General features: G+C 44.0%; 1 protein-coding gene across 3 annotated transcripts in view; it reads left to right on the top strand.

The window, feature by feature from the left end:
* CFAP61 (cilia and flagella associated protein 61) overlaps positions 1–15,555 on the top strand; it is a 242,240-nt gene that overhangs the window by 78,324 nt on the left and 148,361 nt on the right. For 2 of the 3 annotated variants that reach the window (XM_008141292.3, XM_054724457.1), the window contains exons 13-14: positions 8,631–8,757; positions 10,919–10,996. In XM_008141292.3, coding sequence (XP_008139514.2) covers positions 8,631–8,757; positions 10,919–10,996 — 205 coding nt within the window. The remainder of the gene's footprint in view (positions 1–8,630; positions 8,758–10,918; positions 10,997–15,555) is intronic. The other variant, XM_054724456.1, reaches the window with a different exon arrangement.

The following is a 15,555-nucleotide window of genomic DNA, read 5'->3' as shown; positions in this document are numbered from 1 at the left end:
TACTGGCATCAAAAAATTGCCCTATCGCCCTGGCCGGTGTGGCTCAGTGGTCGAGCATCAGCTCATGCACCAAAAGGTCACAGGTTGGATTCCCAGTCAAGGGCATGTACCTGAGTTGAATGTTTATTCCCTGACCCCGGTCAAGGAGAGTGTGGAAGGCAACCAATCGATGTGTCTGTCTCACATCGATGTTTCTCTCCTCTCTCTCTCTCTCTCCTCCTCCCTCCCTTCCACTTTCTCAAAAAAATATCCTCAGGTGAGGATTAACAAAACAAACAAACAAACAAACAAACAAAATTGCCCTGTATTCTGAAAGGCTGACTATACATATACTTCTAGGTGTCTAAAACCATTCATTCATTCCATTTGGGGTTTAAAATGCACTAAGTCTTTTTTTTTTTTTCTAATGTTACATAAAATGTTCTATTTTGTTATGTGTGAAGTCTCAGTAAATACTATAAATTCTGCCCTTTGAGGCAGAGTCCATCAAAAATGGTAGAGAAAAACTCTTGTGTAGTGGGTGAATTTTTAAGACCCAGCAAGCAAGGGCTTCATTATTTCTTCCTGGAGAGGTGTCCTTTCCTGATCCAGTAGGAATTTGGCCATCAGGTGCATCTGAGGGGGTGGGGAGAAGGAGAGAGAGAGAAAGAGAGAGAGAGGGAGGAAGGGAGAAGTGGCGTGGGGAAGTGAAGGGCCACAGGGAGGTTAGGAAAAGAGAGCCCGTGCAGGACGCCCCAGGAGACCTCCTTTTTCTGTAGGAGGAAGCTATGCGCCGAGATAAGGAAAACCACAGCTAGCCTCCCTCTCCGGCTCAGGGGCTTTGGAGGCATGTCGGAACCCTCGAGGAAAGAGTGGCCAGCCGATCCTGGTGACTGAGAGGTGTTCACTTCTGGGAAGGCTGGGTAAGGTGGCATGAGAACAGGTGGAGGGAGGTGGGAGGTCTCCTTCCTGATTCTATGTCCTGGGACACAGGAAGGGCCTCGAGAGGTTGCAATGGGAAAATGAGGATCAGGAACTTCTTATTCTAAACTTGTAGACAGATGAAAGTCGGGTCACGTTTAGGTATATTTAACGTGTCTCGCCATCTTTTGCACTACTGCCAGGCTTAATTGTGGTGTGTAAACATCAAAACAGACTTGTCTTTTTGGTTATTTACTTAGCACATTAAAAGTTGGTTTCACAGAAGGCTTGGTATCATTTTATAAACCCTCAATGAATATTCTTAATCTTTATGATTTATGTGAAAATATAGCAAGAAATAAAGATAGCTGTTTGATAATCTATACTAATAAAAGGGTAATATGCTCATTAGACCGGGAGACCTTCCGGATGTCCTTCCGGACAAAGCCATGGTGGCAGAGCTGAGGCAGAGGCAGTTAGGGGTGAGCAGGCCAGCGGGGCGGGTGCGGGGGGGCAGTTGGGGGTGAGCAGGCCAGCGGAGAGGGCAGTTGGGGGTGAGCAGGCTGGCCGGGGGGGGGGGACAGTTGGGGGCGATCAGCCCAGTGGGCGGCAGTTAGGGGCAAGCAGGCCAGCATGGGGGACAGTTAGGGGTGATCAGACTGGAAGGGGGGGCAGTTGGGGGCAATCAGGCCAGCAGGCAGATTAGTTAGGGATGATCAGGCAGGCAGGCAGGTGAGTGGTTAGGAGCTAGCGATCCTGGATTGCAAGAGAGATGTCTGCTGGTTTCGGCCCAAACCTGGATCGGGCCTAAACCAGCAGTTGGACATCCCCCGAGGGGTCCCAGATTGGAGAGGGTACAGGCCGGGCTGAGGGACCATTCCCCCCCCCCGCCCCCCCTCCACTCCCGCCCCGTGCACAAATTTCGTGCCCCGGGCCACTAGTTTGACAATAAATACTATCTCTTTTTGGTGTGTGTATGTGCATATGATGTCAATATATATTTTTTAATGTAATTTTATTTTAACTAAGGATCACACATGTTTAGAGTAAAACACTAAACATTCTTACAACTTTGTTTTGAAGTCATTTTATTTTTTTGAGGGGCTTTCTCTAGCTAAAAGGTACTCCACGGTCTCCATATCTCCCAGTCCTATTGAAAATTGTTTCTCAGAAGGTGGTTCTGTAATCAATAGAAGGTCAGCTCCCCAAGGGCAGGAATCGTGGACTGTCCTGTTCCCTGGTGGATCCCCAACACCCAGAACACACTGGGCGTGCAGCGCTATGTCATCAATATTTGTGTCAGACAGACTGGATCATTTTAATAAAGCCCCTTTAATAACTGATCTTTAAGAAATGCATTGTAATTGGAGATCTGTTTCTTGTGCACATTCGTTTTTCACTTGTTCTGGATGCTCCTGCCAGTTGCTATGGGCAGCAGTTAGGACACCACATACCTATTGCCACATTTGTATCTCCTTTTTGCTGGCCACAGGGCGCCGTCATCTCAGTCCAGTTAAAGACAGAGCAGTCGGGCCGCGATTCTGAGCACCTGACGTGTGAGCAGGCCACTTGCCTCAGAGCCCACAGTGAAACGCTCACCTGTGGAGTAAACCTACATTCTGCTTTTGAACTGAGCAAAAAACCAATTCAGAAGCAGCTCTCAGAGGCGAATACTAGGGAATAGCAGTCTTGACCCGTAGAAATACAGAGTTAGCCACATATGCAATTTTAAATATTCTAATAGCCACATTAATTTAAAAAAAATTAAAAAGTAGGTGAAATTAATTGTAATATTTATTACTTAACCTCTTTGTATCCAAAATATTATTGTTTCAACATGTAATTAGCGTCCGTATCAGTGAGACATTTTGCCTCCCTTTTTGTACCCGGTCTAGGATGTAATGGGTATCTTATCGGACAGCACATCTCAAGTCAGAGGTGCACTCACCATCCTAGTGCCCAGTCGCCAGGCGTGGCTCCCCGGTTGGACAGTGTAACCGTAGAGTAGGACACAAACACATTACTGCTGCCCATTCCTCCCCTCGAAAGGCTAGGAACAAGTGACAATTGTGCATTGTTCTTCTTTGGTGAATATAAATAGCAGAGATGAGCGCTTCACAATATAACACAAAACGGTTGCGTTCCCTAATTGACAGTAGATTTCCACGGACAAACTGATGAAATAATGTTTGTGTCTTTTGGCAGAAAACAGCCCTCACGTCCCATTAAACATTTATTCAGCACTCCTGAGGGCTAAGAGAAGGCCTCGCCTTTCAGAGTGGACCATGATGTGGTCTGAGATTCAAGCTTTGCGAGAGGAAAGATGGCCACACCCCCGAGATCTAAGGGTAGCACCACAGAGACATGCAAGCAGGTTACATGCTCACTCGCTCTCCTGGCTCCCACAACGCTCTTAACCCCATTGCGGCATTCATCATATATGGGAAATAGTCTCTGGCCATCTTCACGCATGCTGCATAGTTCCCTCATTTAACAGATATTTACTCAGCACCTATTACCTGCCAGGCATTATTCTAGCCATGGGGTGCAGCAGCAGTGATCAAGGGGACCAAAACTCTTTATCTCCATAACATTTTATTTTAGTGGGAGGAGACAAGCAATGAACAAAATAAAGAGAAGGTAGGAAGTACAGTGGAGAAAAATAGAACAGGTAATGGAAGTGTCAGGGTTTCCAAATTTTTAGTTAGGGAAGGCCTCGTTGAGAAGGTGAAGTCTGAGCAAACACTTGATGTTAAGGTGAGGGAAAAGGCTGCTTACCTGGGGTAGAGGAGGCAGACTTCCCAGGAAGAAGTCCTGATGAGAGAGTGTCCCTGGAATGTTTGAGGATCAGCAGGGAGGCCTGTGAGGAAAGCAGGGAAAGTAAGAAGCCAGCTAATTGGAGATGAGTCAGGAGGAGAGATCCCAGAGAGAAGGTGTGGGGAAGGAAGCTCCATTCCTGGAGCGGCTCTCAGTCCCCAAAGGACTTTGGCTTTGAGTCGGATTTGTATGGGAATAATAACTGGGATTCTTAGCCTTAGACCCTCTTTATTTTTATTTTTTAAACTACATTTTTATTGATTTCAGAGAGAAGGGAAAGGGAGAGAGAAATAGAAACATCAATGATGAGATAGAATCATTGATCGGTTGCTTCCTGCACCCCCCACACTGGGGATCGAGCCCACAACCTGGGGATCGAGTGCGCAACCCAGGCCTATGCCCCGACCAGGAATCGAACCATGACTTCCTGATTGATAGGTTGACGATCAGCCACTGAGCCACGCCAGTTGGGCCATCTTTACTTTTATGAAACTTTAATGGAAATGTAGCATTTCCTTCCATTGTAAAAGTAGGCAACAAACACAATAGGATCAGTAGCACCTGAAGCCTTCCCTTAAATGGAAATGATTTTCCTATCACATTATAGGACTTGTACATATCTACAAATATCACTTGTGGTTTATGCTCATCTATACAACATTATTAGACCACGACTGAACCATGCTACTTATTGTAATCCTACATATTTTATTTTATGCATTAAAAAGAGGGGTCCTTGGCAGAATGCAGGTTAAGAACACCTGCATTCCTGGTCACATGGTCTTATAAACCACTCTCCCTGGTCACAAAGCAGGGAGAGTGGTTTATAAGCATCACTCTCCCTGCTTTGCTGAGGGTGGATGGTCAAGGCATGGAGACACATTCAGGTGGTACAGGCAGGAGGTGGTGGTGGCTGGGGCCAGCATGGGAAGTGGGTGGAGTCTGGATGCATTTTGAACAGAGAACCAACTGGGCATGCTGCTGGGCTGGAAGTGAGGCATGTGAGGAAGAGAGCCGAGATGAAGCCTAGGGTTTGGGTTCCCTGAACCACGGGGAGAATGGAGTAACTAAGGCAGGAGAGACAGCTGGCGTGGGGCTTTGGAATGAGATCGGGATAACTATTAGATAGCCAAATTGTTTCATTTGGGAGATTCAGGATCCAATCTTTTGTCTATTACCCGATTCTGAGAGAGATGTATTAAACTTTACCAGTATGATGATGAGTTAGTCAAATTCTGTAAATTTTTACTTTAATATTCTAATGCTATGTTGTTAGATCCCTACAGATTTGATATTGTCATCTCTTGTGAATTTTTATAAGTATGTAATTGGCATTTAGGATATATATTGATAGTCATTTGATGAGTCAAAATGAATATATACACTCTACATAATTAACTTTTATTGAGATATGATTGACCTACAACATTATGCTTTCACTTTTATTCAATAACTTTTTCTCTCATAGTGCTTTTTGCCTTATGCTCTAGTTTACCTGGCATTTATAATTCTACACTAGCTTATTTGCTAGCTATCACTTGCCATTCCCCTTTCCTTTGCTTTTCAACTTCCTTTGGTATTATACATTGTTGGTAACAGCCTCCTTGTGATAATTCACATACCATACCACTTAAAGTATACAGCTCAGTGGTTTTTAGTACATTCACAAAGCTATGCAACCATTATCTCTACGTGGTCCCAAAATATGTTCATCATCCCAAAGGATACTCCGTATGCATTAAGCATCCATTTTTATTCTTTTCTCCTCCCACCCCCCTGGCAGTGGCTTTGTCTCTATGAATTTGCCTAATCTGAACATTTCATATGAATGGAAGTATATAATATGTGGCCTTTGTATGTGGTTTCTTTCACCTAGCATCTTCAAGGTTCATCCATGGTGTGGCATGAGTCAGTGCTTCATTCCCTTTTATGGCTGAATAATATTCCATTGTATGGATAGACCACATTTCATTTATCCATTCACAAGTTGATGGACATTCAGTTTCTTTCTGCCTTATGGGCTATTATCCTATACTAGCTTTCCCGTTGCAGGAAAATTCCTGCAATGGGATTTCCTGCTGCACTCTACCCCGCCTCCGTTCCTCCCTTGCCGCCCGCCTTGCCTTCTCCTCCGGCCCTCCCGCATTTCCCTTCGCCCCCGGCCCCGCCCCCGCTCCGCCTTTATCACCTGCCTCACCTTCTCCTCCAGCCCGCCCGCATTTCCCTTTGCTCCGCCATTGTCGCCCGCCTCCGCCCGGCCCCGCCCTTGCCGCCCGCCTCACCTCCTCCTCCGGCCCGCCTGCTTTTCCCTTCGCCCCCGGCCCCGCCTCCGCCCCGCCTTTATCACCCGCCTCGCCTTCTCCTCCAGACCGCCCGCGTTTCCCTTCGGCCCCGGTCCCGCCTCCGCCCCGCCCTTGTCACCGGCCCCGCCTTCTCCTCCAGTCCGCCCGCGTTTCCCTTCGCCCCCGGCCCCGCCTCCGCCCCGCCCTTGTCACACGCCACGCCTTCTCCTCCAGCCTGCCCGCGTTTCCCTTCGGCCCCGGTCCCGCCTCCACCCCGCCCTTGTCACCGGCCCCGCCTTCTCCTCCAGTCCGCCCGCGTTTCCCTTCGCCCCGGCCCCGCCTCCGCCCCGCCCTTGTCACCGGCCCCGCCTTCTCCTCCAGCCCGCCTTCGTTTCCCTTCGCCCACGGCCCTGACTTCGCTCCTCCCTTCTCCTCCCCCAGCCCCCCTGGCTTGCTTGCTTCTTCGAAGCTTTACTCCTCTTTGCAGCTCTTGGCTTCTTTCGACACTGTCTTGATATGCAAATCAGCCGCCATCTTTGTTGGGGCAATTTGCATACTCGTCCTGATTGGTTGGTGGGCGTGGCTTGGCTGGTGGGCGTGGCTTAGGTGTAGCGAAGGTGCGGTCAATTTGCATATTTGTCTATTATTAGATTAGATAATAAAAGGCTAATATGCAAATCGACTGAACGGTGGAACGACTGGTCACTATGATGCACACTGACCACCAGGGAGCAGATGCTCAACGCAAGAGCTGCCCCCTGGTGGTCAGTGCCACCTCCATGGCAGCGCTAAGGATATCCAACTGATGGCTTAGGCCAGCTCACTGTGCGGGCCTAAGCCATCAATTGGACATCCTCCAAGGGCTTCCAGACTGCGAGAGGGTGCAGGCCGGGCTGAGGGACCCCCTCCCCCTGAGTATACGAATTTTATGCTCTGGGCCTCTAGTTATAAATAATGATGCTGTGAACATTCAGGAACAAGGTTTTGTGCGGGCATATGTTTTTAATTATCTTGGGTATTTTCCTAGTAGTTTTGTGGTCTTTTTCACATTTATATCTTTAATCCATCTGAACTAGATTTTGGTGTCAGGTGGCCATATCAGAACCAAATTCTTATTTTTCACTTAATAATTGTTTGTAAAATGAAGATGATATTTTTAATCTTCATTCAAGTTAATTATAGATACAGATTTTTTTTGCAAATATGCCACATTTTACTTTATTAATGTTAGTTAGAATAGCACTGTCCAATTTAGTAATTATACCTGAATGACTGAGAGCATTCAATGCAATGCCAGCTAAAGAATATGCCGGGCCCATTACAAATGACAGTGTGGGGGGCTAGCCTAAGATGGGGAAGTCATTGCCCCTTCCTGTGGGCCCACCTCTCCAATGTGCATCCCCAACAGCTGACAACCTCTGCACCAAGATTCACTAAGTACCCGGATGGGGGGTGAGGAAGAGGGCCACGCTGAGTTGCCAGCTGAACACTCGATGGCACTGCCTGCCCGGGTGGGGATGGCCATCACCATGCTCTGACTAGAGACTCTGGGACATCTAACCCTCTATCCTTCCCATATCTGTGTCCTGGACCCCATTGAGGGTGGAGCAGGGTGGGCCTCCCTGAATGTGGGCCTCCCCCACAAATGCAACCCAGTTTTCTCCTCCAGTAGAGGGCAGCAGCGGTCATGGGGCAGGGTACAGGAGAGAACCCATCTTGGAGTGATGGTGGGAGGTGGTACCACATGTGAGCCAAGGCTCCAAGCCCCCGGACATGCTCTATTGTTTTACTCCATTTCACATAAAAACACAAAATCAAAGATAAAATTATTAAGAATTAAGACTCATTCCCTGGCCCATGTTTCTTAGTAGTTAGAGCATCAACGTGGGCACCGAAGGGTTGCGGGTTGGATTCCCGGTCAAGGACACGTACCTGGGTTGGAGGTTCATCCCCAACCTGGGTTGGGGTACATGCAGGAGGCAACCAAATGATGTGCCTTGATGTTATGTTCCTCTCTCTATCTCCCTCCTCTCTTTCTCTCTCACTCTCCCCTCCCTTTCATGCTCTCTAAAAATCAATGGAAAAAATACCTTTGGGTGAGAATTAACAAAACAATACAAAACAAACAAACAAAAAAAAAACAATTGAGACTCATGAAGCCAGGCCAGGTTCAATGTAATTTATTAACATCTTAACATACTTAAAAATTTTGAAGAATAATTTGGCTTTATGTATGAATTAAATATGAAATAAAGCATGGTGCCGAACAGTTTTAATTATAATAATTTAAAGTATAACTTTGTGTTGTCTCTGGTTAATGGCATTATCAGTTATTTTTACCTTATTCTTTGCACTTTTTTTTCATGTTGAGATATGATTGACATATGAATGACATATTTCATTTTGTAATGAAATAGGTCTACATTTGGAAAATCATTTTTGCAAACCTACATTTTCCAGGTTTCTTACAATGAAATAGTTACTTTTATAATTAATCAAACCCCAATGTCATATAAAGATATTTTACTGCTATTGTCTTACATAAATATGATGTTATAATTCTGTGTCCATTTGGGGGAGAATATGTATTTGGTACTTCAACCTAAAAAAAGTGTATTTCTCTTTACCTAGGACGATTAAGATAAGATTAGCCACTTTATTGGATTCTCCTGGTGTTGAAAATCTCGTCAGTAGTCTCAAACTCAGTAGACGCATATTGGAGGATTTAAGGCAATACAATGATGCTCATAGAGACCCTGTAAGTACCTGCTGTGGCCAGGTTGGCTTCCTTTTCATCATGTTATGGGACCACTGTGATCCATGGAGGGTCAACCTGAAATTTCCTTGGGCCTCCATGGGAGAATTGTGTGGTGGAGCAGCGTGGTGTGTTAGCAGATGGCAGCAAGAAGAGAAAGAGAAGGAAACGGAGGTTTAAGGAAGTGAGGCTGTTCGTCTCCTCACTGGTGGCCCCAAGGACTGTGGTGGTACATGCATGAGCCCATACAGGGCATACAACTGGGTAGAACTTAACACACACACATACACACAATCATATCAGCGTGTGTTCCCGGCTTGTTGTATTATACTAGTGTTTTGCAAAATGTTCCCAGTAGGGCATACTGGGCAAAGTGTGAAAGGAATCTCTCTGTATTTTTCTTAACAACTGCTTGTGAGTCTACATCAGGTGTCCTGAAACTACGGCCCGCGGGCCACATGCAGGTGTTTTTGCCGTTTTGTTTTTTTACTTCAAAATAAGATATGTGCAGTGTGCATAGGAATTTGTTCATAGTTTTGTTTTTTTTTTAACTATAGTCCGGCCCTCCAACGGTCTGAGGGACAGTGAACTGGCCCCCTGTCTAAAAAGTTTGAGGACCCCTGGTCTACATCTATCTCAGTAGACATTTCAGTTAAAAACAAAACAAAACAAAAAAAACACTCCCCAAAAAACACCCAGAGAAAGTCAGTTTAACTTGAAACAGTAAAAACAGTTAACTTTATTAAGTCCTAATCCTTGAGTGCATGTGTTTTTAGTGTTCTGTGTTCGAAATGAGAAGTGCTCACTCAGCTCTTTGGCTGCAGACCGAAGCCTGCCGGCTGTTTCAAGGAAAAGGCAGTCCTGCAATTGCCGGAGTTGCATGCTGGCCCAGCCGACATTTTCACAGAACACCGTTTGTACTTGAAGGAACAGTTGGCAGACACAGTATGGTTATTCAGTCTCAGGTAGTTGGCAGACATTGTCTTTAAAAAAAAGAGGTGAGCTTGTCACTCCAAGAAAACAACTGACAACACTTGTCCCCTGTGTTAAAAGTCAAGCTTTCAAGAAAAAATTCTTATTTTGGAAAATCAGTATCTACCATTGTGACTTTGACAGCTTCCCAATACTTAACAGATGTTTTCTGATAAGCCTGGTGGTGATGATACCAAATGTGATGGTTTGATATTTTGTAATGAAATAGGTCTACATTTGGAAAATCTGAATGAGCTTGGTGTGAACCAGTATTTTCCAGATAAACAATACATGATGCTACAAAATCATGCGTAGATATAAAAGAATCACTCAAAGTGTAAAGTAGACCAATGAGAGTTAAGGTAGAAGTACACACAAAGTTCATTGATATGGTTTCAGATTCCACATTTAAAGATTTTAATCTTTAAAACACTACCACTTACTGAGTTTTGGTGGAGCATCAAAAAATAATATCCATAATTATCTGCAAAGATTATTTAAATACTTCTCCCTTTTCCAACTATGTATCTTTGTGAAGATAGATTTTTTTCATGTATTTCATCCAAAATAACATGTTGTAACATATTGAATACGGAAGCAGATACGAGACTCCAACTGTCTTCCATTAAGCCAGACGTTAGAGATTTGCAAAAATATGAAACAATGCTACGTCTTGTTCTATAAATATTTTTGTCAAATTAAAAAAAAATTGTTTCGATTAATAGGTTAAACAAAAATTTTAAATTCAAAATGGTCTCAGTTTTAATTACTAATACAGAAAACAGTGATATATGCATCTAACCAAAGCTCTCTGGGGTCCTTAGGACATAGGGGTCCTGAGGTCACAATATTTGAGAACCACTGATGTAGAGCTAAAGAAAGATTCTGAGGCAAGGAAATGCCATTTGAATCGCAGTCATTCTTTACTAGCGGGAGAGCTTGGCAAGTTACTCAGCCTCTCAAACCTATTTTCTCCTAAATGAGGGAGATATAATGACAATACTTACAGGGGCGAATGAAGATGAAATGAACACAGGGTGGCCACATAACTTGCTACATGGGCCAAAGGTAAGTGGTGATAGATTGTGGTTCTGACCATTGTGTGGTCATGGTTCAAACCTACTATTGACTGTTTTCAGAAACATGGATGGCAATATTTTCTAGGGTCTTAAAAATATATTCATCTTTTCAGGGTGGAACACCACTGCAGGCATTTGTAGCTGATGTGGCAAAACAGGTGGTTGGCATTGCAGTGATCAGAGACGAAATGGTAAATTGCAAAATGGATATTAATTTCCTTGATTGTGCCTCTTTATTTCATGAAGTAGCACACAATACCTCTTTTGAAGTTTCATTTTTACTTATTTAATATGAATGCCTCTTATTCCTTGCATCCCACTTGATAGCCTCTTAAATTTTCATTTGTTCATCTCAAAAGTGTTTAAAATATTACAAAGAGTATATGAACACATTCACATTCTAAAAATTCAAATAATCTTCCACCACCACAAGAAAGGAATCCCACTGCTCTTCCTGAAGGATTACTACTATTGAGAGTTAGGCATTTATCTCTCCCAACATTTTTCCTCACACTTATTTACATGCTGTGTGTGTGTGTGTGTGTGTGTGTGTGTGCATGTGTTTTGTCAAGTGGACATCTGAATTTATTCCAAGTGCACAGTCAGTTCCTCCAAAGTACTTATTACAGGTAGTCCATTCTTTCCCTACTGATTTAAAATGCTGCCTTTACATTATTAAGTTTCCATGTGCCTGCGTCTATTTTTACTCTCTATTCTGTTCCATGGATTTATTTGTTGGTATCGATTGCATTATTTTAGGCTTTGCTATCTGGTGGGGGAGTCTTCTCTCATTTGTCTTTTCTCCTAAATTTTAATGGTTTTACTTTGATATTTTCTCTTCCAGATAAACCTTGTAATACTTATTATGAATTTAGTTGTACTTATATAGATTTTATAGAACAACTAGAGGCCCTCAGCCCGGCCTGCACCCTCTCGAAATCTGGGACCCCTCGGGTAGGGTCCCTAGGCCTGGTGGGCAATCAGGGCCTATGGGGCTTTCCTTCTCCCGGCAACGGCAGCTAGCCCTGCTTCCGCCACTGCCACTGCGACTGCTTGCCAACTGTCGCCCCCTCTGGGCCTCCCTCTGCGGGGTGATCGTGGGGTGATGGCGGCCCCACCCCCCAACCAATCACATTGCACCTGCCTTGGCTGGCCTGGTGCCAGTGCGTGTCATGGCGTGGTGGTCTGGAAGGTTGTTATGCTGTTTGGTCGTTCGGTCAATTTGCATATTACGCTTTTATTTTTATAGATTTAGGAAGAATTGACTATTAAAATATTGAGGTGCTTCTTTTTTTATTGTTATTTTTTTTATTGAGGTATTATATGTGTACATATCTTGCCAACTGTCACCCCCTCTGGGCCTCCCTCTGCGGGGTGATCGTGGGGTGATGGCGGCCCCACCCCCCAACCATTGCCCCCCCACCCCACACCCATACATGCCCTCACCCCCCAGAGTTTTGCGTCCATTGGTTATGCTTATATGCATGCATACAAGTCCTTCGTTTGATTTCTTATCTCCCCCATCTCTCCCTAACTTTCCCCCTGTAATTTGAAAGTCTGTTTGTTGCTTTACTGTCTCTGTATCTATCTTTTTGTTCATCAGTTTATAATGTTCTTTATTATCCATAAATGAGTGAGATCATGTGGTATTTTTCTTTCATTGACTGGCTTATTTCACTTAGCATAATGCTCTCCAATTCCATCCAGGTTGCTGCAAATGATGAGAATTCCTTTTTTTATGGCAGCATAGTATTCCATTGTGTAGATGTACTACAGTTTTCTGATCCAGTCTTGAGGTGCTTCTTGTAGGAACATAGCTTTCTCTATTTTTGTTGTGGTGGTGGTTGAATTCTTTTGGGTTCTTTGGAAAACTTTTTTATATTTTTTTTTTATTGATTTCATAGGGAAGGGAGAGGGAGAAAGAGATAGAAACACCAATGATGAGAGAGAATCACTGATCGGCTGCCTCCTGCACGCCCCCGACTGGGGATCGAGGCCGCAACCCGGGCATTTGCCCTTGACTGGAATCGAACCTGGGGCCCTTCAGTCCGCAGGCTGTTGCTCTAGCCACTGAGCCAAACTAGCTAGGGCCTTCAGAAAACTTCTGTGGCTTTGTTCATACAGGCTGTGTGTGCCGGACACTCTGTTTACCCCTGCAGGTTCACTCCCCGCTTTTCTCTGGCTTGCTCTGTCCCAGGAAGCCTAACCTGATGGGCAGCACCATGGGTGCTTTGTCCTTTGCTCCCAGTTAGGTTTGACCAATGGGGAACCCTGAGGCGAGAAAGGGAGGAAAGAGAGATTGGGCTGCCTCGGGCTGGTCTCTCTGCTGAATTCCCTCATCTTTTCAAGGCAGCCTCTTCTCCATGACTCTTACTGGATTCCAGCATCCAGTACCTCTCATGAGGGTGGTAATAGCTTGCAGTTACTGCTACATCATCGCTACTGGTTTCTCTGTATCCTGCCCCCTCCTTGTAAATGGTCCCTTTGTTAAACTCCAGTTATGCTCATTTGAACATATCATCTGTTTCCTGCTAAGACCCTCTCCAATACCGTCCTGGACATTTATGATTTACTTCTACATGTTTTATATTTTTCTGGATATTATGGCTAGACACATTGTTTTCAGTGTACTTTCAAAATGTTTATTTTGATATTTGGGAAAACTACTAATTTTTGTATTCTTGTATCCAACGAGCTTTTTGAAGGCTCTTATTAGCTCTGAGAGCTTTTCCACTGATTCTTTTCTGACCCATCATAACTTCTATCATAATCTACTTGTCAGAGCAGTCCCAGGATAGGCTCAGATTCCAGGGATGGAGAAATGGACTCCAACTCGTGATGTGACAACTTTTCTCTGTAGATAGCATGAGGGCAGGAGATACCTTCATGGCCAACTTTGAAACGCAGGATCTGCCACGCCTTCTTTTAAAAATGTTTATACCTTATTCCCCCCCACCCCCCCCCCCCGTTTTATTGTATGTTTAGAATAGCATCGCATAGAAGTGTTTATAAGGAGTACTTTTGTGGTGTTTCTTGTTTTAATGGGAATGATTCTGCATTTCCCCCATTTAGTAAAATATTTGCTGTAGTTACTGGGAGATGCTGTTTATCAAGTGAAGGCAGCTCTCTCCCATTTCTAGTTTACTAAAAGTTTTTATTATGAGTGAGTGTTGAATTTTATCAAATGTGTTTTTGGCATCTATTGAGATGTTCATATGGCTTTATTCCTTTAATGTAGTCTAATTCTCCTTATCCTTAGATTCATTTCTCTTTTGATTCAATATGTCTTTGAGTAATTCTTTTAGAGAGGGTGGTAGATAGTGTCTCTGGGTACATACATATACAAGAAGCTTTTATTTTGTCCTCACACTTAAATATCTATTCGCTTGTGTATAGAATTCTTTTTGTTGTTGTTAATCCTCACCCAAGGATTTTTTTCCATTGAATTTTAGAGAGCCTGAGAGGGGGTTGGGGGGAGAGAGAGAGAAACATTAATGTGAGAGAGACACATTGATTGTTTGCCTCCCGCACAAGCCCCAAGCAGGGCTGTGGATTGAACCTGAAAAGACGGTATGTGCCCTTGATGGGGAATCGAACCTGTGACCCTTGGTTCGATTGGAGTGTGGGCCAACTCTAACCATTGAGCAACACCAGCCAGGATGTGTATAGAATTCTTATATGAATTATTTCTCATCAGAATGTTGATGTTTTTACTCTCATTGTCTTTCAGTGTCCAAGGTCACTGATAAAATATAATCTGATATAAATAAATGTATACTTGTTTGTTTTCTCTCTCTCTTTGGTATGTCTTCTTCTATGTTTTTTTTTCTTTTTATACCTGAATTTGTGAAATTTTACCAAGAAGTGTCTTATGCCTCTTTTGAACTTGGGAACATCTTTCTTCTATGATTTCATTAACTGTTTCTTCCCTTTCATTTTCTCTATTCTCCTCTTCTTGGATTCCTTTTTAGATGGATATTGGACTTTTTGAATTGATCCTATCTCTGAGGACACTGAGTAGCTTTTTTTTTTTTTAATTCTCTTCTTTCTGTTCCCTAAATAACCTCTGTTTTCTCTGGAGTGTAAGTTGTATGTTTCCCTATTCTGGTCTTTTGCATTTGTCAGTTTTCCTCCAAAGTCTGTTCATGTCATGAATGACAGATCAGATTACCAGTATGGCTGTCTGGCATGGGTGTGCTTGACAGTTGTCTCCATTGCCTCTCTCCAGTCACTGGAGGCCTGCCCACCCCCTGTCTCATTGGGAGGGGGCAGCAGTCGTCTGGCTTCCTCTTGTGGTGCTTGGCGGTGGAACTGGCGGCAGCAGGCAAGGACCCAGGTAGGAAGGGTTCACCTAGTGGTAGAGAACTTTGGTATGTTTCCTTCTAAGGTGAAACTGCCTTACTCTTTTGTCCCTTCATCACTCCCCCTCAGTATTTTAGAAATTATTTTTTTAAGTTTAAGGGATTTGGGTTGGGAAGAAAATTAGACACACATGGTCCATCTGCTGTTTTGAGCTAATAATCTCTATTGGTTCTTTGTTTTTACTGATTTCTGAGTCCTACACTTATTACTCATTTTATTTTATAAAGAGGGATGCCTCCTTGGTAATTAAGTAAAACATGTTAGGTGTAAAGGTAGGTATGGGGTCCATGCAGACAGAAAGGTCAGTCATTGCCAGAATTGCCCTTGGATACCACCACTGGCCTGCTTACCCCAAACCCCGTTTCGTGTGTGTGCGTGTTCATGTGCA

This window comes from Eptesicus fuscus, chromosome 12, assembly GCF_027574615.1.
Source record: "Eptesicus fuscus isolate TK198812 chromosome 12, DD_ASM_mEF_20220401, whole genome shotgun sequence".
Lineage (NCBI taxonomy): Eukaryota > Metazoa > Chordata > Mammalia > Chiroptera > Vespertilionidae > Eptesicus > Eptesicus fuscus.
This window is presented reverse-complemented; position numbering and strand designations above follow the sequence as displayed.